This window comes from Cloeon dipterum, chromosome 1, assembly GCF_949628265.1.
Source record: "Cloeon dipterum chromosome 1, ieCloDipt1.1, whole genome shotgun sequence".
In the NCBI taxonomy this organism is placed as follows: domain Eukaryota; kingdom Metazoa; phylum Arthropoda; class Insecta; order Ephemeroptera; family Baetidae; genus Cloeon; species Cloeon dipterum.
The window spans coordinates 21,483,214-21,506,867 of NC_088786.1; the positions used below are offsets into that span (position 1 = coordinate 21,483,214).

General features: G+C 43.0%; 2 protein-coding genes across 5 annotated transcripts; one reads left to right on the forward strand and one right to left on the reverse strand.

The window, feature by feature from the left end:
* The first annotated feature begins 5,641 nt into the window (after positions 1-5,641).
* Positions 5,642-7,765, forward strand: LOC135948534 (INO80 complex subunit C). Its single transcript, XM_065497851.1, has 5 exons — positions 5,642-5,798; positions 5,901-6,029; positions 6,119-6,218; positions 6,279-6,346; positions 7,601-7,765. Exons 1-5 carry the CDS (start codon positions 5,766-5,768, stop codon positions 7,727-7,729), a joined length of 459 nt encoding a protein of 152 aa, XP_065353923.1. The 5' UTR covers positions 5,642-5,765; the 3' UTR covers positions 7,730-7,765.
* Positions 7,766-7,774: 9 nt separating this feature from the next.
* Doa (Darkener of apricot) lies at positions 7,775-15,532 on the reverse strand. Of its 4 annotated transcripts, none has more exons than XM_065497848.1 (12): positions 13,030-15,532; positions 12,114-12,452; positions 11,200-11,269; positions 10,762-10,828; positions 10,313-10,429; positions 10,167-10,257; positions 9,887-10,057; positions 9,705-9,831; positions 9,388-9,532; positions 9,061-9,166; positions 8,845-9,000; positions 7,775-8,455 (listed from the first exon to the last, which is right to left on the reverse strand). In XM_065497848.1, exons 1-12 carry the CDS (start codon positions 13,876-13,878, stop codon positions 8,384-8,386), a joined length of 2,310 nt encoding a protein of 769 aa, XP_065353920.1. In that variant the 5' UTR covers positions 13,879-15,532; the 3' UTR covers positions 7,775-8,383. The 4 variants fall into 4 exon arrangements, with proteins under 4 accessions (XP_065353920.1, XP_065353919.1, XP_065353921.1 ...); XM_065497847.1 differs by having other exon boundaries at positions 9,705-9,834; XM_065497849.1 differs by having other exon boundaries at positions 7,775-8,498; positions 9,705-9,834.
* Positions 15,533-23,654: the final 8,122 nt, after the last annotated feature.

Consider the following 23,654-nt stretch of genomic DNA (forward strand, 5'->3'; position numbering starts at 1 on the left):
CAAACTAAGACTTCCAACATCACTACCTCTTTCGCCATCTTATTTTGATAAAAAAAATGCACAGAATTATATGAAGAAAAGAAATAAGTGTTCCACTCCCGTGAAATGAGGAGGGATTCCCAATTACGCTAGGTTGATTCTTTGTTAAAAGCTCGCGGACTGCGTTGATGCAAGCTAAATTACTAAGTATATGTATAATTGAAACCTTATATAAAAGTAACTAAGAAACAATCAGCCATATGTGTTTCTTATCTTGGGTTCATTATAGGACAATTAAATTGTTACAATGAGACAGTTTCTCATATTGTCACACGGCTGGGAAGACTTTTGAGTCTTTTTATTCTTCCTGTATTTTTGTGTACCTTATCTTTCTTGAATTATTTTTATTCGCACACTGATGAGCAAGCAACATCTATTTTGAAGGTCACGTTCATGCTTGCTGTGCAAATAAAAGGCATTGCTCTCCAAGACAAAAATCCCTAAACTTGTTCACCTTAAACATGTTCAAAGGTTTTTCCTGCTCTATTCCACACGGCAACAAAATATTCTAAAACATCTCGTGGTAGAGGAAAAATTGCGCTTATATAGCTCAATAAACACACAAGTTTTAATTGTTGAATTGATTGTTGCCCTTTCTTGCTAAAAGGAAATTCGCGTTTGGTCGTTGAGCTATGTGCAATATTTCAGAAGATATTATCCAAGACTGAGAGCTGACGATCACAATGCCAAATAAAGTCATTGACGAAAAGGTCAACAGCGAAAACAGATATCCACTGACAAATTCGTCAGTCGGCAATGCTATTGTGATTGTGAAAATTTTCGTATAATGATGTGGAATCAGCAAGGCGATTGGATTGTCTGAAAATTAATTTTCCTTCTTTGTTTCCAATGCACGGTGCCTGGCCGCGCCAAAAGTGATTGAATGACCTCCTTTTGAGCCCGTCCGTTCATCTAGAAATTGATTTGGGCCCTTTGAAAATGCCAAGTCACCTTAGAGCAAAACAAAGTGAGTGTGTGTGGCTGAGAAAAAATGTTCTTTAGTCTTATGCTGCAACAATTAGTACTTCTGTGCAAGTTGGGTCAAGCAGTCAGTCAAGGCTGTCGAATTTTGTCTGACCGGCCGCCGGCAGTTCGTTGCAAAACCGATATTACGCGAATATAGGCTAACTCGCGCTACATCGCGCAAATCTAGGACTAATTATAAAAAGATCGTGGGCTCATTAAAACTTTCTACATTTCTTCCAGAGAAATGTATTTTTTCTCATCTTTAATTTTACAACAAATTTATTTTTTTTCTCTGAGCTTGAATTTTTGCTCGCTCGTTCTGAAACACAGTGCAGGTCTGCTCAATTTGCAAGTTTTTTCCCTATCATTAAATCAGCAGCACAAAAAGGGGAATTAAAACATTTCAGCATATAAGATTTAGCGTGTTCCTCTTCCTTGTTCAAAAACGCATTGTTTTGTTCGGCGCGGCGAGCACCAAGGTTAAACTCACATGGGCCACGGCGGCGAAACGGTTCCAAAAGAAAATAGTCGCGCTCGCTGAATGCAGCCATGCATGGGACACAAATTAAATCTTTATTGCGGCGGCGGAGACGACGAATTTTCTGCCTCTCTGTCATCAAGATGATGATGATGATGATGAATAACTCGCGAATCATTATTTTTGCACGCTCTAAGTCGTATTTTGATAAGCGCAACTCTAGGAGTAGGAAAATATGCGTCTCGGTTTAGAAATCTGGGCACGATCTTGTCACAAAAATTAGACAATCGAACGCACCTTTTTTGCAGTAGGATACTGGATTGCGAAACAATCACAGGGATTTTTGAGGAAAGTGGAGAATTCATGGAAGTTTAAATCATTCATTAAATTTAAAATTGCATTTTACTGTGATGTGAATTTAAGAAGGTCCACTATTTTTTTATCTGACGTGCTTCCAATCGTTACGGGACCTTCTAATGAACTCAAATGATGCAATTTTAAGCTATTTGAACTATTGAAAACCGTTCGAAAAACCGTAGAACAAAAGACCATAAATCCATACATCGGAATTTTTGGTTCTCGAGGGCAAATTTTTCTCTAAATTGTAAGCTCAAAATTTATTTTGATCGGTTTATTTAAATGAAGAAAATGTTACTTTTGTGTATGTAAAGTCTTAGGTAAAAAAATCTGCAAGGAAACCTCTAATGAAAAATGGTGAAAAAAATATTTTAAATTTATTTATTGGATCCGCTTTTTCCGCGGATTCATTCAGGATGGATAGTTCTCAGTGAAATTTTAAAAGGAAAAAACACGCTCTCGTACTGTATAGCGGCTGTTTTCGCGATAAGAACAGCTATTCGACAATAGTTTTAAATTTCATAAAACATAATATACTGATTTTCCCTCTTTTACTCTGCGTGTGCAAATATGAATAACTTTCTTTAATTCTGTTTTTAATTTTTTTTTGCTGTTGAGTTCACTTAAAGCCTCAAGCACGTGTGTGTGCATGAAAAAAAATGAAAAACTAAAAAAGTCTTAAACCAACTTTTGAAGTACGAAAAATATTCGTATAAATGTATTGAAAAATCGTCTTAAATTCGCAAGATTCACAGCCCTTTTGTATGGGTATAAAATTTGGTTTAAGCGCTTCCGTTCCAAATTGCGATTTATTCTTTGTTTATTGTTTGAAGCTAACAATAAGCACGCAGAGATAAACGCGTTACCGCAAATAAGGATTATTTTTCTACTTCTGCAAAAGCTCAATTATCAGTCATATTGGACTAGATGATAATTATCTTCATCAAAAATGGTAACTCCACTCTCTTGACCCACTTTGACCGCGAGCACACAAACAGATTACGAAATGCGACTTTGATCTTTTACTATTATTGGTATTTAATCCTTCTGATATTCTCTGCTGTTTTTATCTCTATTTTATTTTACTGATTCATAATTTAATAGATTTTTTGCCCTGTTTTTACGGAGAAAATTTGTACGTTTGAATACGCGTCAGCGGAACTAACTTTTGTGGTCGGGAATAGTAGAGTGGTTAAATATTCAGAGAATCACCAACAAATTGAAAAATGTTTTATCAGAAACCCATTGTTTGTTTTTCCTTAAAAACAGATTTTCCCACTCGCATAGCATCTCTTGAATTTTTTGGTGATTTTCTGATTAAACTGTATGCGAAATGCGAAACACCAATTCAAAGAAAAGATGACTTATATTGTTATAGTTCATAACCTTGACAAAGGCCTAGAACTTTTCACCTTATCATTTTAAAATTTTTTCTTTGCTTTGTTGAGTTCTGCTCTTGCATTATATACAAGGGTTAAAACATCAGCTTCAAGGTTGAAACGGTTCCACTATTATCACTGCAAGTGTATACGTATTGAAATGTCACAAATATTGGAACGCAATCGTCAAGGATATGAAGGACATTTTTTGTTACTTTGATTTATTTGTCAAATTTAGGGTACTTTCAATATAAATCTCATTTGTATATCTAAGGTGCTGTAAAATTTAGATGGATCGACTAATTTTTCAGAGTTTCAAATGAGCATGAATAATACAATTTTAATCATATCCAAAGTGGTCTAAAACAGCTAAAACCGTCTAAGAGGCTTTATGAACAGTCAAAAACCGTATAAATTTGCTAAAACCCAAGGAAAAGTGATAATATTTATTTGCTTCTCGCGCTTAGAAATTTCTCTCATTGTTCCATTTTTTAGCGGAATTTTTGACAGATAATTTGCTTATCGGTTATTCTGTGAAAACAATTTTTCACTTGCAAAAGTAGGCTTTGTTGCATTTTTAGACCTGTTGAAACTCTTTCCTCGTTTTTGTTCTAAATTTTTCAAACAGTTCTATTTTCCAGCTAAGATTTTTTTTAACATTTTCAAATCATTTCCGGTAACTTTTTGCAACATGGAAAAATCACGTATTGCTCTTGTGGGTGGTATAACGCATAAAACAGCTCAAATTTATCGTTCCGAAAAGTTTTTCTGTATTTTATTTTTAAGTTTGTGAATTTGTTAAAGTGCGTCCTTAAAAATGACAAATATCTTGACATTAGAACAAAAGCCCGCAAGATTTAACGCTCAATTTTAACATCAAATAAACTCTTGTTATTGCGGTCTCAAAAAACGGTCTAAAACTGTCCTAATCGGCACAGAAACTTCAAAAATGTACAGCCCTATTCCTGTCTTTGAGACGCCTGTGACTTGCCTTAAGAGTCTAGGCGTTTTAATATTTTAATTTGATTTTTGCCTTTTAAAAAACAAACGCTAGCGATAGTTTCAATAATGCAGGTAATGATCAATTATGTTATTTATATTGCAGAAAATTACAATGTGAAGGCACAGAGGTGAGTGCTGGTTAAAAAAACGACCGACCTTTAGACCAAGAGCACCGCATTGATCGAGATACCTTCCTGAGGTGCAATCCTATTCAACGGCTGAATTATATAACAAGCTATGTACGTACTTCAATTAACCCAGCCAAAGAATAACACGATTTTCGCGTTCATTTCCTCGTGCATTTCAACAAGGGCGAGCATTCACTGCACCTGCGAGAGGTCGAATCAGGTGCGGCTCCAAGTTCAATAGCTTAGGGCAATCGCCTCTGCTTTATTTTCTGCATTATTCTGAACTTCATAATTCATAAGCCTCGAGTCTCGAGTTAATAGCTTTTTTACAGGATGAATTACAATAAAAGTCATAATATCTGCACAAAAGACTTTACCAGTCAACAAGAAGGTCATGCTATTAAATGATGATTTTTCGTTCAAATTTCCGCCTATATACAGTAAATTTTTAAACTTACACTCTTTTGGCGTACACCACACTAACATTTAATGAAATTATTTAAGGTTCAAAGTTTTGTACAGTCATATAATCATATTTATGATTTTTACAAAAAAATAAATTCATACAATTAATTAATAATAATTTTTTCTTGCAAGTTAAGCTTGTGACATTTTTAACAGTGCAGTGTTCACCAATAATATCCCACCATATATAAATTGCGATATTTGTGGTATTTACCAGCATAATATTGTTGCTTTTATAGTTTCCTTAATTTTTTTGACTCGATACACATTTTTAGGCAACAGAGTGAACAAAGCAAACAGCTCGAAATAGAGAGGCACGAACCGTAAAATTGCTATTCATTGTAAGATATTACCTCGCGAACTGCAAACTGTGACGAGATCGAGCTTCATAATTATGTCAAAATACAGAGTATACAAAATTCGCAGTAGCTGCATAATTTTCAATATTAACCTGTTTTTTCTTATAGAAGCTTAAATTCATTCAAAACTCATCTTTCGAAAAAAGATGCGCCCGGCCTCCAGCAATCCTATATACAAAACGTAAAAAACATGATGTACTAAAATAGGAAAGGCAAGGTTGTTTGCACGCTTTGTGAAGTCTTTTCCTGGTTCAGAGTTGGAAATAGCTCGGTGAAAATAAAGCAGAATAAATTATATTGTTTTTTTGGAGCAAAAAGCTCTGATTTTCCACTTGTACAATCAAGCAATGGTGGGTCAATGAAGCAAAACCAATTATTATTGCATTACTTCCTACTGCCCCTTTATTGAACGTGCCGTTCCCTCCGCGATCACTTGAAACTCTTCTAACAAAGTTACCGGCTCTCAGCGCCACACTCTGGGTGTTTTCGAGACTAATAAGGTCAACAATAACAACACTAAAAGGAGAAAGAGTGAAAGAGAGTTGTTTAAGTTCAAAAGTTGCAGTTATAGAAGTAAAAAAGGTGATACAGCATGGTGAGCAAGAAAAAATCAACTGGACCTGTGGTAAGCAAAAGTTTTGAACCTGCTGTTAAAAAACACTAACGTACATAAATTGTATGCATATAATGTATTATGTATTTAATATCATGCATGAAAAATTTATAGAGTGAAGGCATTGATAGTCTTCCTGGATCATCAGCGCCCAGCCCAGTACCATTTTCGGCCCTGAATGACGATGACTCTAAGCAGGATGAAGGTGCCAAGAGGCCTGTGTTTAAATCCAAAACCTTCCAGGTTAATTTCAATTCATTACGCTGCCCACACACTCAATTTGAATAGTAAAACAAGGACGCCTCTGTTGATTAATTAATTTATTTTTTCAGCACATGAACAAATCTTCGAATAAAAAGAAAGCATGGAAATCTCTTAAACAAATAATCGCGCAAGAGAGAGCACAGCCAATGCCAGAAGGGTGTGTCCATTGTAAGAAACAATTTGTAATCTTTCGCTGTGTTCGGGAATTAAAAACAATAAAATTTTCAGACAGTGGAATTGAGGCCCCTCCTTCTTTTAAGCCTGCTAAGAAGTATTCTGATCTCTTGGGATTTTTGGTAAGATTTCTTTGATTGATTTAATACTAATTTGAATCATTTAGTCAGGGTTATAATCCTCTCATTTCATCTTCAATGGTGTTAACCTTCGTTTCAAGGAGAGGAATCAAGCGAATAAAGTACTTTGAATTTTAACCTTTTCAAGTTATGTCTCTCTTAATTTTTTTATTCTTTAGTATTTTTCATGTTTCATCAACTTAATATTTTGGCTTCTGACCATCAGAATTATTGCAAAAACTGCAAACTTAAAACTGTCTCAACCTCCCCTGTCCAGCTGATGAGTTCAGGGTGCTTACCCACCCCTTTCAAAACCCTCTGCTTTAATTTTGATAACAAAAATATTCTACAAAGCATAAAACGTATTGTGAATTATCTAAAAAACACTCTCTAAATGAACAACCCATTACTTTATTCCAAAATTAAAACAGGCCATATCTAAATTAAATACAAAAGAATAAGAAATTCCAGCGTTAAACGTTTTTATTCTTTTCAAAGGGGTTGAAATATACTAATTTTAGGGTGGAAAGCAAGCACCCATATCAATTTTAATGTTGGTTTTATCGAGTTTGATGAGAGGAATCCATAGCGCACCTTATTTTTGAAATTGTACCACAAGGAGAAATACTGAGGTCTGAGGAAAGTTTTTCTAAATTGTCCTGTGAGACCCTCTAAAATGAATAATTTGTCGAAATATTTTTGACGCGAGCTTAAAGTAAAGACTATTTCTTGTGTAAATTTTGATACGTTTGCTTTACCCATTTTGGGGCCATATAAGTTGCGCATAGCTCAACAAATGCCTAAATTTTCGTTGTCGAATTGATTTTTGCCCTTTTCTTGCAACAAGGAAAATCGCGTTTAGTTGTTGAGCTATGCGCAATTTTTACGGCACCGAGATGTCATGCCGATTTTGTCCTCTTACCCGTGACATTGAAGCATATACAATTACATAAATATGTAAAGCCAACAGCAATAACAATTTTTGTTAGGCGTCAGCAAAAAAATGTAAAAGTTAAGAATTTAGCAAGGTATTTTGTATCCTTGGTACAAAATGAGGCAAAGAATAGTCAGAGAAATGGCACTTGCAACGTCTAATTATCATCTTTGCAATTGGTCAAAACTTTTAGTTACTATTGGTCAGAATCATGGAAAAGTCGCGATATTAAATTTTACTCTGCCGAGTGATAGAAATAACCATTAAGACTTCATTATCTGGTTTTGAGATCAAAATATCTTAATTGTTTCTTTAAATTTCAGTCTAAATACACGGATCCTCAAACGAAACTTCATTATTCAACAGCAGCAGAATTCTCGATCATCAGATCACTTCCAAATGACATAGTCACCGGCTACTTAACTCTACGAAAAGCCAATATTCAAGTCTGATTACATTAAACTAATAAAAAATGGCAGAAAAAGAAACTTCCTGGATTATTTTTGTCCTGTTTTTATTTGGGCTTGCACATAAGCTATTTAACAAGCTAAAAAAGCGCTAGTTAAAAATTAAAGAACCTTTGCCAAATCGTTGCATGATATGTAAAAAACTAAATGAAGAGGGCATTGCGTTAATTAGTGTGGTTCTATTTACAATTACAAAACGCTGAGTTACGTCGGGCGACAACTTAAAACCCTTTCACAGGCTATACTTCGATACAATCGTGTTCACAGCATCTCTTTTACTATTTTTGATGAAGTTTTCGATTTCCTTACAAAATATCCAACCATAGCTAGGTTGGCTTTTCTCTATAAATAAAATCTATACAATCCAACAGCAGATTTACAAGTAATTAAGCGTTCCGACGAAGTCTAAGGATGCGAAGAGTGTGTTGGTATATTCCTTAACTTACAAAGAAACTCTCCCACAAGTACGGCGATAGTAAAACTTAAACTGAAGAACGTTGTGCTTAAAACGAAGACGACAGACGGGCAGGCCACCCAGACCAAAGGCTACCACCAACACGCAGGTTCACTGTAGTCAGGCTGGTAGATTTTGGCTGGTGGGTGGAACGACGGATGCTCCTCGAAACGCTCTCTACGACGTCACCTGGACAGCGAGTGACTCCTCTCGCGTTCCTCGTTGTCGCTCTTAGGGGACGCGACGCGCTTCCTGTCCTGTGAAAGGGAGTTTCGATTGCGATTAATTTCCACTTTCAATCTGCAAGTAAAAATCAGAGGCAATATGGTGAGCACGTTTTAATAACAACTGGGAGGTTGATTTGATTTGATCTGGCGGCAGTCTGATCAGCTGGCAGCGTGCCAAGCGGATCAAACATTCACTAATTTTACTAACTACTCAAACGAAAAAAATACAGCTAGAGGTCTAGCCAACACCGAAATAGAGAAACAAGAGGGTAGATGAGATGAAAGAGATAAGAGAGGATGAAATAACAAGCAGTCACCGGTTAAATGAATGAAAAGACAACAATACTTTATTCCCAACAAAGAAATGAAAGTGATGAATAACAAAAGTTCTGGAGTAGAGGTCAAGATTCGATGCCCACCTGCAGGTGCAGAATTTTATCCGGCGGCAGGTAGGAGAAGAACGTGTGGTCCAAGGCTTCAGCCAGGGTGATGCGGTTCGAGGGCTCGTACTCGAGCATGCGAGAGATCAAGTCAAACAGAGCCACGTGCTGCTCCTCTTCTGTAATCTGGTAGCGCTGAAATAAAGTAGAAAATTTACCGTTTGTCTCGTAGTTTGACAATTTAAGTGTGCTTACATGCAGAGGTTTGCAGTTTTCTCTGACATAGCGTCCAGCAGAACTTCTTTCGTCCCAGTCAAGTTTTCCGTGATAAAAATATTTCGTCTTGGTTTTCCTTGCCATTCTAATGATAAAATAAAATGTCTCGGTTAAAAAGGACTACCAAAATTAATTTCAGAAAACATGCCTCTGAAAGAATTTTGAAAATCATTTTGCTTCAAAGCATAAATATGCTCTATTTAGCAAATAATCAATTAGTTAAGCAATCAAATTTACCGTATGATTATCAAATTAATTCAGACCGAATAAAAACCATATTTTCAAATGTGAAACTTGAGGGCTCACCTATAAGGTATGGGACCAAGAATTCTCTCCATCATGGCTAAGTGCTCTCTGTTGTCATGCGTTTGGAACAGAGTAATGCCCAGGTACAGCTCAAACAAGATGCAGCCAATTGACCACACATCACAGGGTTGAGACCAGCCCAACTCTGGAAATGGCCAAACAGCAGTCAATATGATTTATCTTGATGACATCCAATTCAAATTATTCAGCACAAGAATTACATTTTTAAATTTAAAATTGAATTATGCAACACTAGGGCAAAATTAAAAAATCTTGCCTACAAATTTAACAGCGAAATAAAAAAACTCAAAACTCACCTAAAATTACTTCAGGTGCTCGGTAATGTCGGGTGCTAACGATGGTGCTGTGGTGCTCGTGATCAAAGGTTGCACTACCAAAGTCAATCAGCCGAACGTCAGTCCGCTTTACACGCCGCACATCTCGCTTCTGGCGCAACACACAATGAAAAAGATTGAATGCAAATTTACAGATCGCTCACCTTTTTGTTGTTGAAGGTGACTTCATAGTCAGAATCGACAAAGAGAATGTTCTCTGGTTTCAGATCAGTATGAGTTAGTCTATTTTCATGCAGGAACTTGACGGCGTAGCACAACTGGTAGCCAATGTGCTGGACTTGATCCATTGGGTAGGGCTGGTACTGGTTGTCTTTCTGTAAATAGCAGAGAAAAAGAGTCAATAAACTGTATTTTCGGCGCTTACTCTATTCGTATATTTTTACTTCAATTTTAACTTTAAACTAGAGGAAAGTTTTAACTCACCAGGAAGTCAAAAACACTCAATCCCAGCATCTCAAATCCAAGGCAGATGTGGCCATGGTAGTCAAACCATTGCGTCAGTTGGACACACAAACTGCAAAATCGAACATTAGTTTGGGGGAAGAGTCGTTTAAAACGAGTTGGCTTACTGTCTGTTAGATGGGTCTTTCTCAGAAATTTTTTCCAAGGCATTGATCTCTAACTTGGCAGCCTCTCTGTATTTTTCAACATTCTTTATGATCTTGAGAGCAAAGACACGGTCGTTTCTGAAACAAATAGCATAAAACAGGTCATCCAACGAACTGACCGCAAAACATTTGTTCTTCTGCAAATAAATTAATCAATATTTATGAATCAAACTTGTGCCAAGGTCACAATCTGAAGACCAGGCTGATGTTTACTACACTTTAAACGGGTACATTTGTTAGTCAGAGATGTGTTTACAATAATCGTATTTTAAAATGCATCACTGGAAATTTCCAGCAGAGCATCACTTCTGTTGCCAAACTTTCACCTTCAGCCGTGAAGGCTTTAAAGTTTTAAACTTCAGACTCATTTTTTCATTAGCCTCCTCTGTGCAATAGAAAAAAACCATTACCTGTCCATGTCCTTGACTTTGACGACCTTGCCGAAAGTTCCCTCTCCTAGGGTGGCCAGGATTCGATCTGAAATGAACAAATTCGAGTGTCAGAAAACGACCATCGAATAGTGGCGTCGATATCAAAGGTGTGGGGGGCGCAAACTCAAATAATCAACTCTTCAAGACCGAGGCTCGACTTGTGTCGGCTTTCTTTAGAGACTGTTCTACTTGGGGACCACTTTTGATTCACTGACCACAAAACTGAGGCCCGCGAAAGAGAGGAAGAGGGCCAAACTTTGATCTGGTTGGCTCAAATCACGGATGGGATTTTCCGTGCTTTTGCCGATTACAGTGTGTAATACTGCGTGTCAAGAGTGTGAGAAATAATTGCTCGAAATGAAAAAAGAGTAGTAGAAGATTGGTTCTTAAGAGTTAAAATTATTCTTATTCACGAACAGCGGTGCTGAAGACAGTCTCCGTGTCGATACATTAGATGTCCTTCATCATCATCCTGGGTAGGTGTCGACTGTGAGTTCGGCACAGCAGAACCAAGGCACCCACCACACACACCCCCAGCAGCATCCAGAAGCAGCAGCAGTCGCAGATTCCGTCAGGCATCGTTGAGAGGACCGAGCGGGACAGGGAAAGCGGACACAATTCGTTTGGATCCAACGACGAGGCAAAGAGCGCGCAGCAGGGCGGTATTCGAGTAGTGTTCGAGTATCGAGTATTTGATATGAAGAAACAAACAAAAAAATATACACTGTAGATACATTGGAGGAGAGACTTGAGTGGGGTAGTAGTTTTGGTTGGTTGGTTGGTGTGCGCTTTGAGAAACTGATCTCATTTGGTTGGCACGGTTAGGAGGTTGGTTAGTACCCATGTGTTAGTGGGACGGGAAGCGGGAGAAAGAGAGAACGGCGCGGGGCAGGTCATACTTACACTTTTGGGACTCACGCGGTTAGTGTTCGAAAGTGAATGCCAGACGTCAAATCGAGTTCCGCGGCAAGTTAGCTTTGCGTGTTCCCGGCACGGGTTTTAGTTCATGCACCTCACTCAAAAAGGTCAAAATGCGATGAACCCGTTTCAATGGAAATTTAATTAAAAGATAATAATTGTACCAAGCCAAAAGTAATGTGTTTATATATAAATTTAGAAGAGCGAATCGGGTGAGCGCGGCAGCATCTGCACTCTGACCTTCACGCTGGTTAAAAGCGAAATTTCGCAAGCACACTTTTCCGGGCAGTGAAGGGTTGGTTATTCCGCGCGTTGCGCAACGCGCTCGCACGGGGGACCGAATGCACCAGTGAGTCACACTTTGGCAGCAGCACATCCTTTAACGTTCGAACGCAATTTAGATGTATACTCACGCGGTAGCTAGTAGTCGAGTTACGGAAATTGAATTTCGGCGTTTGCAACGGTTTGCTGATTGGGGACAGGGGCATGGGGTCGTGGGGGCGAGGGGCGACGACGGAGGCCGCCGCGGGCACCACCGGCGGGGCCACGTACTTGCTCACGTATCGCTTCGGCGAGCCCGTCGAGCCCAGCGCGTACGGGTTGTGCACGTTCACTTTGCCCGAGTACGCGTCGTCGATGATCGAGTACTTGAGCAGCAGCGAGTCAATGTCCTTGCGAGGCTTCGACTTGGACTTGGACAACACCATGGGCTCGATTTCTCGCTCCAGCGTCGAGCTGTCCCGCGACCCCTCCTGCACGTTCAGCGTGTGAGAAGAGCAATCAAGATTATTAGCTCCCGTTTGCTGGACGTTTTGCGCAAAATTGACCGTGTGTTATGTGTTTGTCACCGAATATCGACTATCAGTTGGGATTATTGAGTGTAATAGCTGAAATAACTGGACGACATTTTTGTCATTCTGTCGATTTGTTTGTTACTAAGTAATGCTTCTCTTCTCGTCCTAATATTTCCGCATGAAAAGTCGCGTGCTTGCCAAAAGACGACTCTGGGGCGTTGAAGCTCTGCTCAACTGTGTACGAAAGAAGGGAATAACACTCATTGAGCTTTGAAAAGTTGGCATTAAACTGAACTAGCTGACTGACACACAGAGACGCGAAAAGAGCGGTTAGCAGCGAGCGAGAGGCAAAATTTACAGAGAAGCTCTACACTGTTCTACTTGGACCACTTCGCACGACGAGAATTATTATTGCTAAAACGATAAACGATTGCTTGGCCAGAGCAGTTTCCGGGCCCAACATGTAAGCAGAAAAACAACACTGCGTCAATTAAATGCGCAAAAGACCCAAACACAGAGCGTGTTGCAAGCATGCCTTGTGGAAGTGATGCTTCATGCCAAGACCAAAGTTATGGCAGCTTTTGGAGGTGGCCAAGTTGGTCGGGTAGCGCGCCGCCTCCGAGTGCTGCCTGTACTTGGGCGGTTCGTCCATCGTCCTGGCGAAACTGTAGTTGCTCCTACTCTTGGCCTCGTAGTCCTCGTACTTGTTGCGGCCGCCGATTCTATCCTGAGGCCGGGTTACGCCGTTCAGGTGCTCCTCGTAGTTGGACAGCACCATCTTAGACCGAGTGAGCGGCTCCATCTGCAGACTCTGCCGCCCGGCCACCCCCGCGTACTGCCTCCGCTTGGCGGCGGCCAGCGGGGGCGGACTAGGCCTCGCGTACAACGAGGCCACGCTCTTGGGCGGGCTGCTCTGCTGCGGCCGGTAGACGGCCGACGAGGACGCCGAGGTCTGCAGCCCGCCGGTCCTGGCCCTCGTCTTGTATTGGTACTTGCCGAGCTGCACCGAGGGCGCCGGCTTCGTGTAGTCATTTAGTCGGTACGGGGTGCGGTCCCTCGAGCCAGACGAGCGGCCGTTGAGCTTGGAGGCGGCCAAGGTGTCGACCGCCGGCGGGGTAGTGGCCGCGTGCAGTTTGCGCCGCTCCAGCAGGTCGGCGTACTTGTTCTCGAGGCGGGTGCGCTCGCTGCCCATGTTGCTGATGGCAGCGGCCGCCACGGCCGACGAGGACACGATGGCGGGGTTGCTCGTTGACATGGTTGACATTGACGGCCCTCGCACCCTGGTGGTCAGCCGCTGGATTAGACTGGTGCAAGTGCGCACGACGTCGTTGTCCACTAGAGAAGACATGGTAGCCGAGCGCTGGTACTGGTGCCGCCGGGACATTTCAGGAAGCAACCCTTCCCGGCAGGGTCCGTCACATCGCCCTGCCTGCCTGCAGGTCGGGGTTTCGGGGCGGCGCTGCCCCCCGAGAAGAGCGACGAGCTCGTCGACCGACTGGCTGCTAAAACTGCTGCCTGCTGCCGTCGCCAGTCTATTTTCCTAGCTGCCGCCGCTTAGCAGGAGGGGAGCGAGCGAGAGCGTGGACGAGGGTCAAAATGAGGATACGCATACAAACTCACCAAGCGAACACCTCCTTCGTTCTTTGTGTTCCACTTAGTGGTAGTTTTTGCTTTCGTCAAATTTTGTTTTGGAATTTTACATTGCAATCGAGAGCGTAGGCGGAAAGATCTCAGTCTGCTTTTTGCCCCCCCCCCCCCGCGCGCACGATCAAGGGGATTTCAGTTTCGCTTAAGATTTCGCGGCGGCCCACGCGAAAGCACTGAAATGTGACAGCGACGAAACGTGCTTTGGCAATGGGACAAGAGAGTGTTTTTAGTGACGACGTTATAGAATCAGTTTTATTTTCTTCAAATTAAGTCGGCTTATCTGCGGCCCGAGCCTCCTAGCGCGCGTTCGAATTAGCTTCGCCGAGGGTTTTAATTAAAACTTGGAAGAATTGTTACTTCAAAAATATATTGCGCGCGTGAAAATACCAAACGACCTCCACGCGTGACGCAAACTATATTTAACAGATCCACGTGACTCGAGTTGTTGCTTTTAAGTGCGACAGCATCGCAATTCTGCCAGCGTTTTTCGCGTTCTAATCCCATTTGTCATGTGAGATTTCCGAAAAAGTGCAACAACCATCATCTCGCTCGCAGAGGGCTGACATTTACTCGCTTCGTCGCGCCAATCGAGTCGGACGGACGGACGGTCGGTCGGTGGATGCGGGGCAGTGGACCTAAAGATACCGCGAAGAGGCCGCTTTTCTGCGTGGACCGCTGACGGCTCCGCGGCCGCTGGTGCCAACTATTCGAGTTATATATAACCCACGGCCAGAGATACACACTAGCCAGGGGTCTCTATATGTCGGCGCAAGAGGGAACACCGCCGCGCGCGCGATTCCCTATCAGAGCGACTGGCCGGCCAGTACGTCTCCATTAATTAATCCAGCGGTAGTTGTGGTCGGAAAGCCAGGAACCAAAATAGACGTCCTTGAAATATTCTCTTGGCCGAAAATAGGCGCGGCACCAGCACGAGGGCCAGAGGAAAAAATTCGGCCATCCTTTCCAAAGCAATGAATATAATATTTTTACCACCGGTCGTCAGTTAGCAGACGCATATCTATGTTTATTTCTGACCCCGGTCGGCAGTTCCAGAGCCTTTTTTATTGCAAGCAGGCGCGGATGGAACAACTAGCTAAACGGAACAACATTTAGCGAGTGCATGGTTAGTGTGCATTTAATGCGTTTCGAAGAACCCCTTACGGTTGCACAAAGCAGGAAGCGCAATGCGAGCGCCCTCTCAAGTTGGAGCCAACAAACTCTTCTCGATTCTATATTGAACGCGTCTCATAATTAATTTGGGCCAGATTTCTCGAATATTCTACGTCCTGCTTTGGCACGCGGCGCGAGTTCTCGTTAAAGGATGTGCTACAGGAGGCCGAGGAGAAACTGGGAATCGTATCAGGGTTCCTTTCTTTATTTGGCACGCCACCTCGCACCTGTCGCCTGTGATGGGGGGCAGTGTTCTCCAGCCTCCGTCTACGGACATATGTGATTCGTGGGGCGGGCGGGGGACTCGCCTCGTCCGACTCCTCATCACTGTCGACGGGCTGGTTGTTGTCGAGCGGGACGCCCGAGGCGGTCGCCGCATTGTCAGGGGGTGGGGGGTCATTGTTGTTGTTGTTATCTTGCGGCGGCGGCGGGATCATGCCGGGGGACGGCGAGGGGCCCCAGTAGGACGTTGGCGTAAAGTTGAAGAGCGACACGAGCGCTGCCTCGCAGGGGAAGAGGTAACTGGCGCCCACCAGGGGCACATTTAAGTTGGACTGCAGCGACGTCGGTGTGGACACCCGCAACTGATTGGTGCTCATTACCTTCAGCGCGGCTGACGGGGAGAAAGAGAAAGAATCAGCAGCGTCCGGTGGGATTAAATGCGGTGCCAATGGGGCGCACGGATTAGAGCGCGTCTCGAGACCGACAGTTTGACATGGCAGTGTAACAAAGTTTTAAGATGTCGAGGACGAAAAATTTAAACACACCGCAGACGGAGTGTCGCCACTAGACGGCGCCAAGATTAGAGAATAAAGATTCAATTCAAAAATCGAATAGAAGTCTAATTGAAAACTACTTGCTATCTCACTGCCACGGCTAGATCTCGGAAGACACTCCAGTGCAAGGAACAGATTCAAACTGAGACGTGCACTGTTTATATTTACTCACCTCAGTTTTCTTTTATGCGTCTGGCTACGCAATTAAAAAATGTACACCGTTTTACACGCTTAGTAAACACTTGGCCAGCCACAATGACGATGATCTGTATAGAATTACTTTTCATTGATAAAAACGCGCAGAAACTATGACTTCATAGTTGAGTCTCATCCGTTATCCGAGACCGACTACTCAAAGCAGACTGTCATTGACATAACCTTTTGTGTGAAACCGCCCGAAAACTAATTAGCTAAGGGCTGTCAACGCGAATGTAGGTCAATTAAGCAATCTGGTCGAAAATCACAGTGCACATCTCATTTTGGCTGCACGGCATTTTTCCCGCGCGTCCAGTCGGTGAGTGAGCGAGCCGCGAGCGCATCCCAAAATAATATCCATCACCGCATGAACCCCAACCCAGTGACCGACTTAGAAGGACGGAAAAAATTTCACCGGCCACTCCGATCGACCCCCCCAAAAAAACAGGCGCGCCGACAAACAAATTTGCCCTTGCGAATTGATTCACGGGCGTGCAGAAGGCGGCTGCGGCCGCGTCCATTAGAATAATGAAATTAAGCCTGAATGCCACTCGAGGTAGGTGTGCGCCGCGTCGAGTGGTCTTTTGGCCGGCGGCCCACCCGCCCCAGCGCCGCCGCGATCGCGTAACGTCAAAAGCACGCTGCTGCAGCGCCGATTAAGATGTTTCTGCACGAGCAAAATGTCATTAGGCAAGTGCCGGAGACATAAACAACAATCGGCGAGATGCGGCTCTATTATTGGACGGCGTCCATGTCGATACACATAATTGTATTCCTGCTGGCGCCGGGATCGCCTTTTGCAGCGCGCAATTGCAGATGCCGAATTCGCCCTCGGCACATTCATTGTTTACCACATCCCGTGACATTGGACCTAGAATGAGTGCCAATTTGACTAATCAAGCGCTGAATTCAGCTTGCGACATTCGTTAGGAATGTTATTTCGCGTTTTTTATGCGTGCATTTACAAAATAATCTAGATGAAATGTAATATTTTCGAGCGCGTTGAAATGGGCACACTGAGCCGTTTAAGCAGACGCGTTGAAGCCGACGTGACGCTATTTTCCTAAAGAGAACAAACAAGTGCTTTCACGAAATTTACGATGCATGTTGCCTAATTGCGTGATTAACAGCGGCGCAATTAGCATATTTTCCCTGTTCGGGGTTGGTGGCAGCGGTAGACGTTAATTCCGAAAGGCGTGGCGTGGTCACTCACTCGACCGGACTGCACCCTCACCCTGGCACCAGCAGCGAACGTACCTGTGAGGAGGGTGGCTAGGAAGTTCGTAACTGGAGAGTTGGGTGTTTAACGAGGGGTCATCTGGACGGAAAATCGAGTTTGGGCGGCGCGAGCACGCGGGACGACTGAGTCGGGTAAGGGATTTAAACAAGCAAGTGACTCGGCGTGCGGCGTGTGCCGATGCCGACCGACGAGGCGCCCCCTTCCTTCCTAACGGGCGAACAAATTCCATTTTTAGATTTTTGGAAAGGGGCTTGAGGGGAGTGAGCCACTCACTAAGACGCGGATTTTTCTCAGTTCACAGCAGCCCGGTCGCTCGGACGGTCGCTCGATCTCAAAGGCGCCATCTGATTCAATTCAAAGACGTGACGTCAGCGCGGATTTAGCAGAGCAGCGTCGCTAAATATAAGTTTCAGAATAGCAAGTGCAGATAACAACGCCGGCTCGGCCTGTTTGTTTATCGCTGGTCGGAGGAGTCCCGCTGCTCCAGCTTTCGACAAATGACAAACAGCGAACGCACTCGCTGTTCACCTGATCCCCCTATTTGTCGCAATTTCGACGCAGCGGCTATCGCGAAAACAGGAAGCGAGACGCGGATTCGGATGCCAAACAAACCATCAAGCTGACTCCTTTTCTAAAGATACGGCGCCGTTTTGAGTGAAACGTGGATGGATTTGGCACGCGGGCCAAGGAATGTGCGACAAAATTCGCGCCCGCGCATTTTCTTGGGGTTAACGAGGCGAAAAGTGCCCAGTTTTGATGGAAATGCGTGGACGGAAAGCGTTATACGCAGATGAAATCCGCAGGGCTGGACGCAGACATTTGAAACGGACTCGGTCGAGTGTTAAATGACTAATTTGTCGCCGCCGGCTGGCAAAACTCGGCTTTCATCAATGTCGGCGTGTGCGAAAACAGATTTATGACTTTTGGCTTGCGTACAATTTTCCAGATTATGTTTGTTTAAAGAGTTACCCTAAATTATTTACCCTAGGAAAAATTAAATTAAAATAGAAAATGAGCTTCTTAAGAAATTCAAATGCTATAAAAATGGAATGCAATTATTTGATTTGAAACAAAAATGTGTTAAGACTTAGCAAACCTTGACGTCTGGCAATTAATTAGGGCTAACCACCACCAAGATAGACAGAGAGGCAAGGCTGGGGAAAAGTTCGGAGAGAAAAGACGGTTTCAGGGGCACTACTTACATGTTGTCTGGGTGGCCGATGAGTCGTCTTGGGCTTCGGCGGCGTTTCCTCCGAGGGTGATTTACGTTTCGACTGGCGGTGCGACGACCTTTGGTGCTTTGAGTGATGGTAGCTGTGATAGCCACTGGTCGGCGAACGCTTGTTGGACCGCTTGTAACGCCGCTCTCCGCTGGTACCGCGCTCATGCTGGCGGGACCTCTGGGCCCGCTCAGAGCTGTTTGGGCACAAAGGGTTAGGCCGTGCGAAAACTCCGCTGCACCACGCAAAGAGAGCAAAAGTGGCAATCAGAGCCACTGATTGATCAAAATCTAGAGCGGTTGTCAGGAAACAAGCTTGCTAACAGTTTTTTTCTTCTCTGGTTCGTTTGTATAGAATCTAGTTCTCTCTAATCCTCAGCGTGGGTTGACATAAGCAGTGGCAATGTTTGACAATGCTCTGCCAAGTCGGATCGATTGCCCCAAACCGCAATTGAGCCAGAGAAACCTGAAACTTTTAATGCTTTTTGCCCTTCGCTGACTGACATCGACCGCGATTAAAAAAGCGCGCATCTGGCGGCGATACGACACCTGGTATTGTAATTTCTTGGTTGACCCCGGTTCTGGTGGTCAATGGGACCTGAGCAACAACCCCACAGTCCCATCATTGCGTTTTTGCCAACACATTGGAAAATACAACGGACGGACTCGCAAGAGCGCTCTGACTGCGCGCGGCACTGCCTGTGGCGTTTGCATATCGGAGCTTATCAAGAGGAAGAGAAAAGTTCCTCCAGGAAATTGTTATGGCGGATGCAGGGCTGCTAGTGGTTATAACTTATCACAAACTTAAAAACTGGGATATCTATGTGCTCCCAACTTTCCCTCTTTGAAAATTCAAAAAGCAAATTTTGAATTAGATCGGAGCAATTTAAATCAAACTGATTAAAAGCAAAAAACTGCAGACATTTATGAACCAGCTTTTTTAAAAAATCAAAAGTATACTATCAATATTTCAGAGAGTGAATTATTATTTAAGCACTCAATCAAGTGTCTTTTAAGAGTCAATACACTCAAAAACAAAAGAGTGATTGAAAAATGGGATTCCCACTAACATTTCTAGCAGAATTACTCAGAACAACAGCGAATTATTTATTATTCATACACGCGGAACAAAACAGGCGTGCGGTTGGTTATGTTTATGCAGATAAAGATCAAAACTCGGCGCGTTGTACCCGAGACATAAATATAAATATATCGTATATCGTAGGCTTTAGTTTCGAGAAAACTCGAGTCAGCAGTATATTTCCAATAATAAATAATCTCGAAATTTCGGCCACCATTTGAAACACACGCCTGCCAAGATTCAACTTGACATTCCGGACTACCTCGGAACGGAGCACTGGTCCGGCCCACACTCGCCAAATTAAATCCTAATTAGGCACCTTTAACCTTCCAGCAGCCAAGCTAAGGTGTGTCCACGCGATCCTTTTGATCTAAACCAATACAAATTGCCGCAATGCGGCGCGAGAGAAAGATGCATTCCTAAATGGGGACGAACGCGTGCTGGCTGGCTCCATTTGGCCAAAAGCCATCATTCAGATTGGCCACGCGAGATAATCAGATGCGCACAACGAACACGACGTGTCTTCAATTATGGCCATCTAACCAAATAGCCAAATGGGCCACTTCGATATGGACATAGCGTCAGGCAACAACTTGTTCGGCAAGAGGCTCTGACTGTTCTTTAGGATTAATGCCAGTGTAGCAAATTTTGTAATGAAAACCCAATTTACATCTGTTAGTCACTCTTTGTCCTCCTAATTAAATGGCAAATTAGTGCATCTCTTTTCTCAATCGACTTGGAAACAGTTCAACTGCGAAAAATGATATAAATCAGACACGCGCAATTAAACCAGTTAATGCCCAACTGCAGGGACAGGTGCGAATGATGTTAATTTTAATGAAGATGACACGCGACGACGGCTGCGGAAAGTGCATTCGTGGAATATTTTTTTATTGCACAAGCACGGAAGGTGTAGAGAAGAGATGAATATTCATGCGACGTATTCAATACGCATGCAAAGCCGTCGCGAGCAGGACAAGATGCGGATTAGACGACGAGTGTGTTTTATTAGATAACCCGCGGTAACGACGGATAGTATTAACGACATAATATTGTAGCAGTGACAGCCGCAGTCGGCAGGTCGACCTTGCGCTCCATTTACGGGCGAGCAATAGGCGAGAGTAAAAGAAAGAGGAATTATACATACATCTCCCGGAGCAGTTTAACGAAATCGGCTGCAGCAAACAAAAGCAGCGCAGATTTCTAGATAACAACTATGGAAAAAGAGATTCGTTTTGTCTCCAGCTCAGGTTGCAACAGCAAAACGTGGGTAGAAAGAAACGGATGGAAAGCACAAGCATTTGATGTTGACAACACGACTATGCAGATAATATTTTAACACCTAACAACGCTCAACAACATCCAGGATTTAAATGCATACTGCATGAGTTTTCCAACATTGAATAGTACATTAATTTAAAATCTAGGAACAAAACGAAACGATGTTATTCTATTTTTGCTGTCTCGCAGCAAAGAAACAGATTTTCATAATTTTGCATACTTCATCAAACCGTTACTTCAGGACTAATCACAAGTAGCGTTTAAATTTAAATTCTGAGGTCTGAGGCTGTGATTTCAACCTTAATCGAGGAAGAGCGCGCAAGAGATGACTCGACATTTAAACAAAATGCTGCTTGATTGCGAATCGTACAAAACGCTTTGTTATAACCACGACGAAATACAACGACAATCGAGGAAGCAGTCGTTTTTACTGAATCAATCATTTAGCATTTACACCAGTCAAGAAACATGACATTAAAAGCCCAAGGATACCGGGAACGCAGATAAGGAACAATGAAATCGGTTTCCTCTGTCCTCGTGCCCACCTGACACGGCACGCAGCCCTTCCGGCGCCCAACCGAAACCGAAACGCGAAGCAACCCCTCGGGGTTGAGTTGGTTATGTTAATGAGTAAATCTCAGCCGTTTCGGTTGGGCAGCTGGAGTCAATGACAGTTGGGAGAGCTCGTGTGTAATGTGACCTTAAAAGGCGTGGGCATGAGTCAACCGTCAAATGTGGGCAGAAGTAATGCAGTCGTTGCTGGAAAGAAAACACACGCGCGCGCGCCAGAATGCTGATACTCGCATACACAGGTCTTTACGAAATCACTGAAATATAAGTCTCAAGAGCTAGCGTTAACTAGTGCTACCACAGCACAAACGTAGCAGCCGTAACAAAAGGTGTGGACGAGAACAAACTTTTTTAAGTGTCGCTCCACAACAGCCGCTTTGCCCAGTAACTTAAAAAAGATGTGAGACGAATGCCGACGGTTGCGAATTGCTGCGAGTGGGCACCAGAAATAAAACGACTTCTTTTTGAATGGCCTGTGTGCCTGGGCGTGTGCTGACGAGCTATAAAACTAATTGGCCGGACCGACTCGAGATTTTGTTTTTAATTTCGGTAGCATGAAGGAGCGCTCATGATTAATACAAGAGCCGTATGTGATTTCAAGTAGACGAGTCATCTCGACATTTTTGTTCGTTGGCCCTAACATTGATTTTAATGCTGATGCTTGGAGCGCGAGTTGTGATTAGTAAGCTTGCGAATCGATTAAATAAATTCAGATTATGGCATGCTCTAACTTTGTCTGCTCGACCAAATTTAGATTTTAAATCTTGCATCTGTTTTACCAATGCAGATTCTATTAAGCACGTTCCACGGTAAAAAATTACCATCCCAAATGCCACTTGGAACTAGCACGATATTAAACATTGCAGTTGAAACGTGCTGCATTACAATGAGGAAATCGTCTGCGCTGTGTGGCCTACAAAACAATAATATAATGCATAACGTTGGATCCCATTTTTATGGAAGTAGCTTTCTGAACAGCGGTTTCACCGATCTCAGACTTCTCAGCAATAAATTTTGTCGTGGTTTTGGCTTTTTATTCTTAAAGCTTCTCGAGTTCAAGTTAAAAGAAATTTTATGACATATGTCCAATGTCTCCCTTTTTGTTTATTGCAAATTGATCAATGTCACCCTTTTGGTAACTTGATAGAGCACCTTCTAGCAAAATTTATGCATGTGTATTCAAATTTTCCATACCAGTCCACAGCATCAATTACTAGTAACATGTAAATTGAGTTGTGGCCAGAGTAGACTGTGGCAATTACAATTCGTTCGTTTGTCGCGGGGCGTTGACGAAAATGTCTGTCGTCTTGAACCAATTATGTAAATAAAATGTGTAACCGGCAAATACGGACGAGAGACAATTTCACGCAACAATGAACGAGTTTTAATCGATTTCAGATGGACCGCAAAAGCAACCGTCAGTTAAAATAACGATCAATTTATGCGCACTGCGCCCTTGAACATAAAAATATAAATCATGATTTAGGAAGACATTTGGTTCTGTTGTTAGTCCTGAATCAATGCCAATGCAGTATTGATGAACCTCATCAAAAATTGATCTTGAAAATCTTACTTCGCGATTTTATGAACGATGGTTGAAATTTCAAAAACCAATTGCTTCAATTTGAAACAAGAAAATAATGTGAAAGGAAAAAATTGAGGCTTCCGGGCTGCTGAACGAGGGTCCAGGGTGAACTAACCTCCTCCAAGGGATGCCCCTGATGAAAGGCGAAGGTCTGACCGGCTCGGAACTGTTGCAGCACGGCGGGGGCTTTCGCTTGACCAGAGGGCTGCCCGCGATGTAAAGCTCGAGAGCGGGCATGACGGGTGGATGATATGCAAGCGATGGAGGAACGAAGCGGGCGAAATCACAGCCTATTTGCCCAAGCGACGGACGAGCAGCAGGAGCATGGCCGGCTGCCTCGGCGGGGACACAGCGACTGACTGCGAGTGCTCGCTCTGCCAGTGAAAGTGCCCGTGA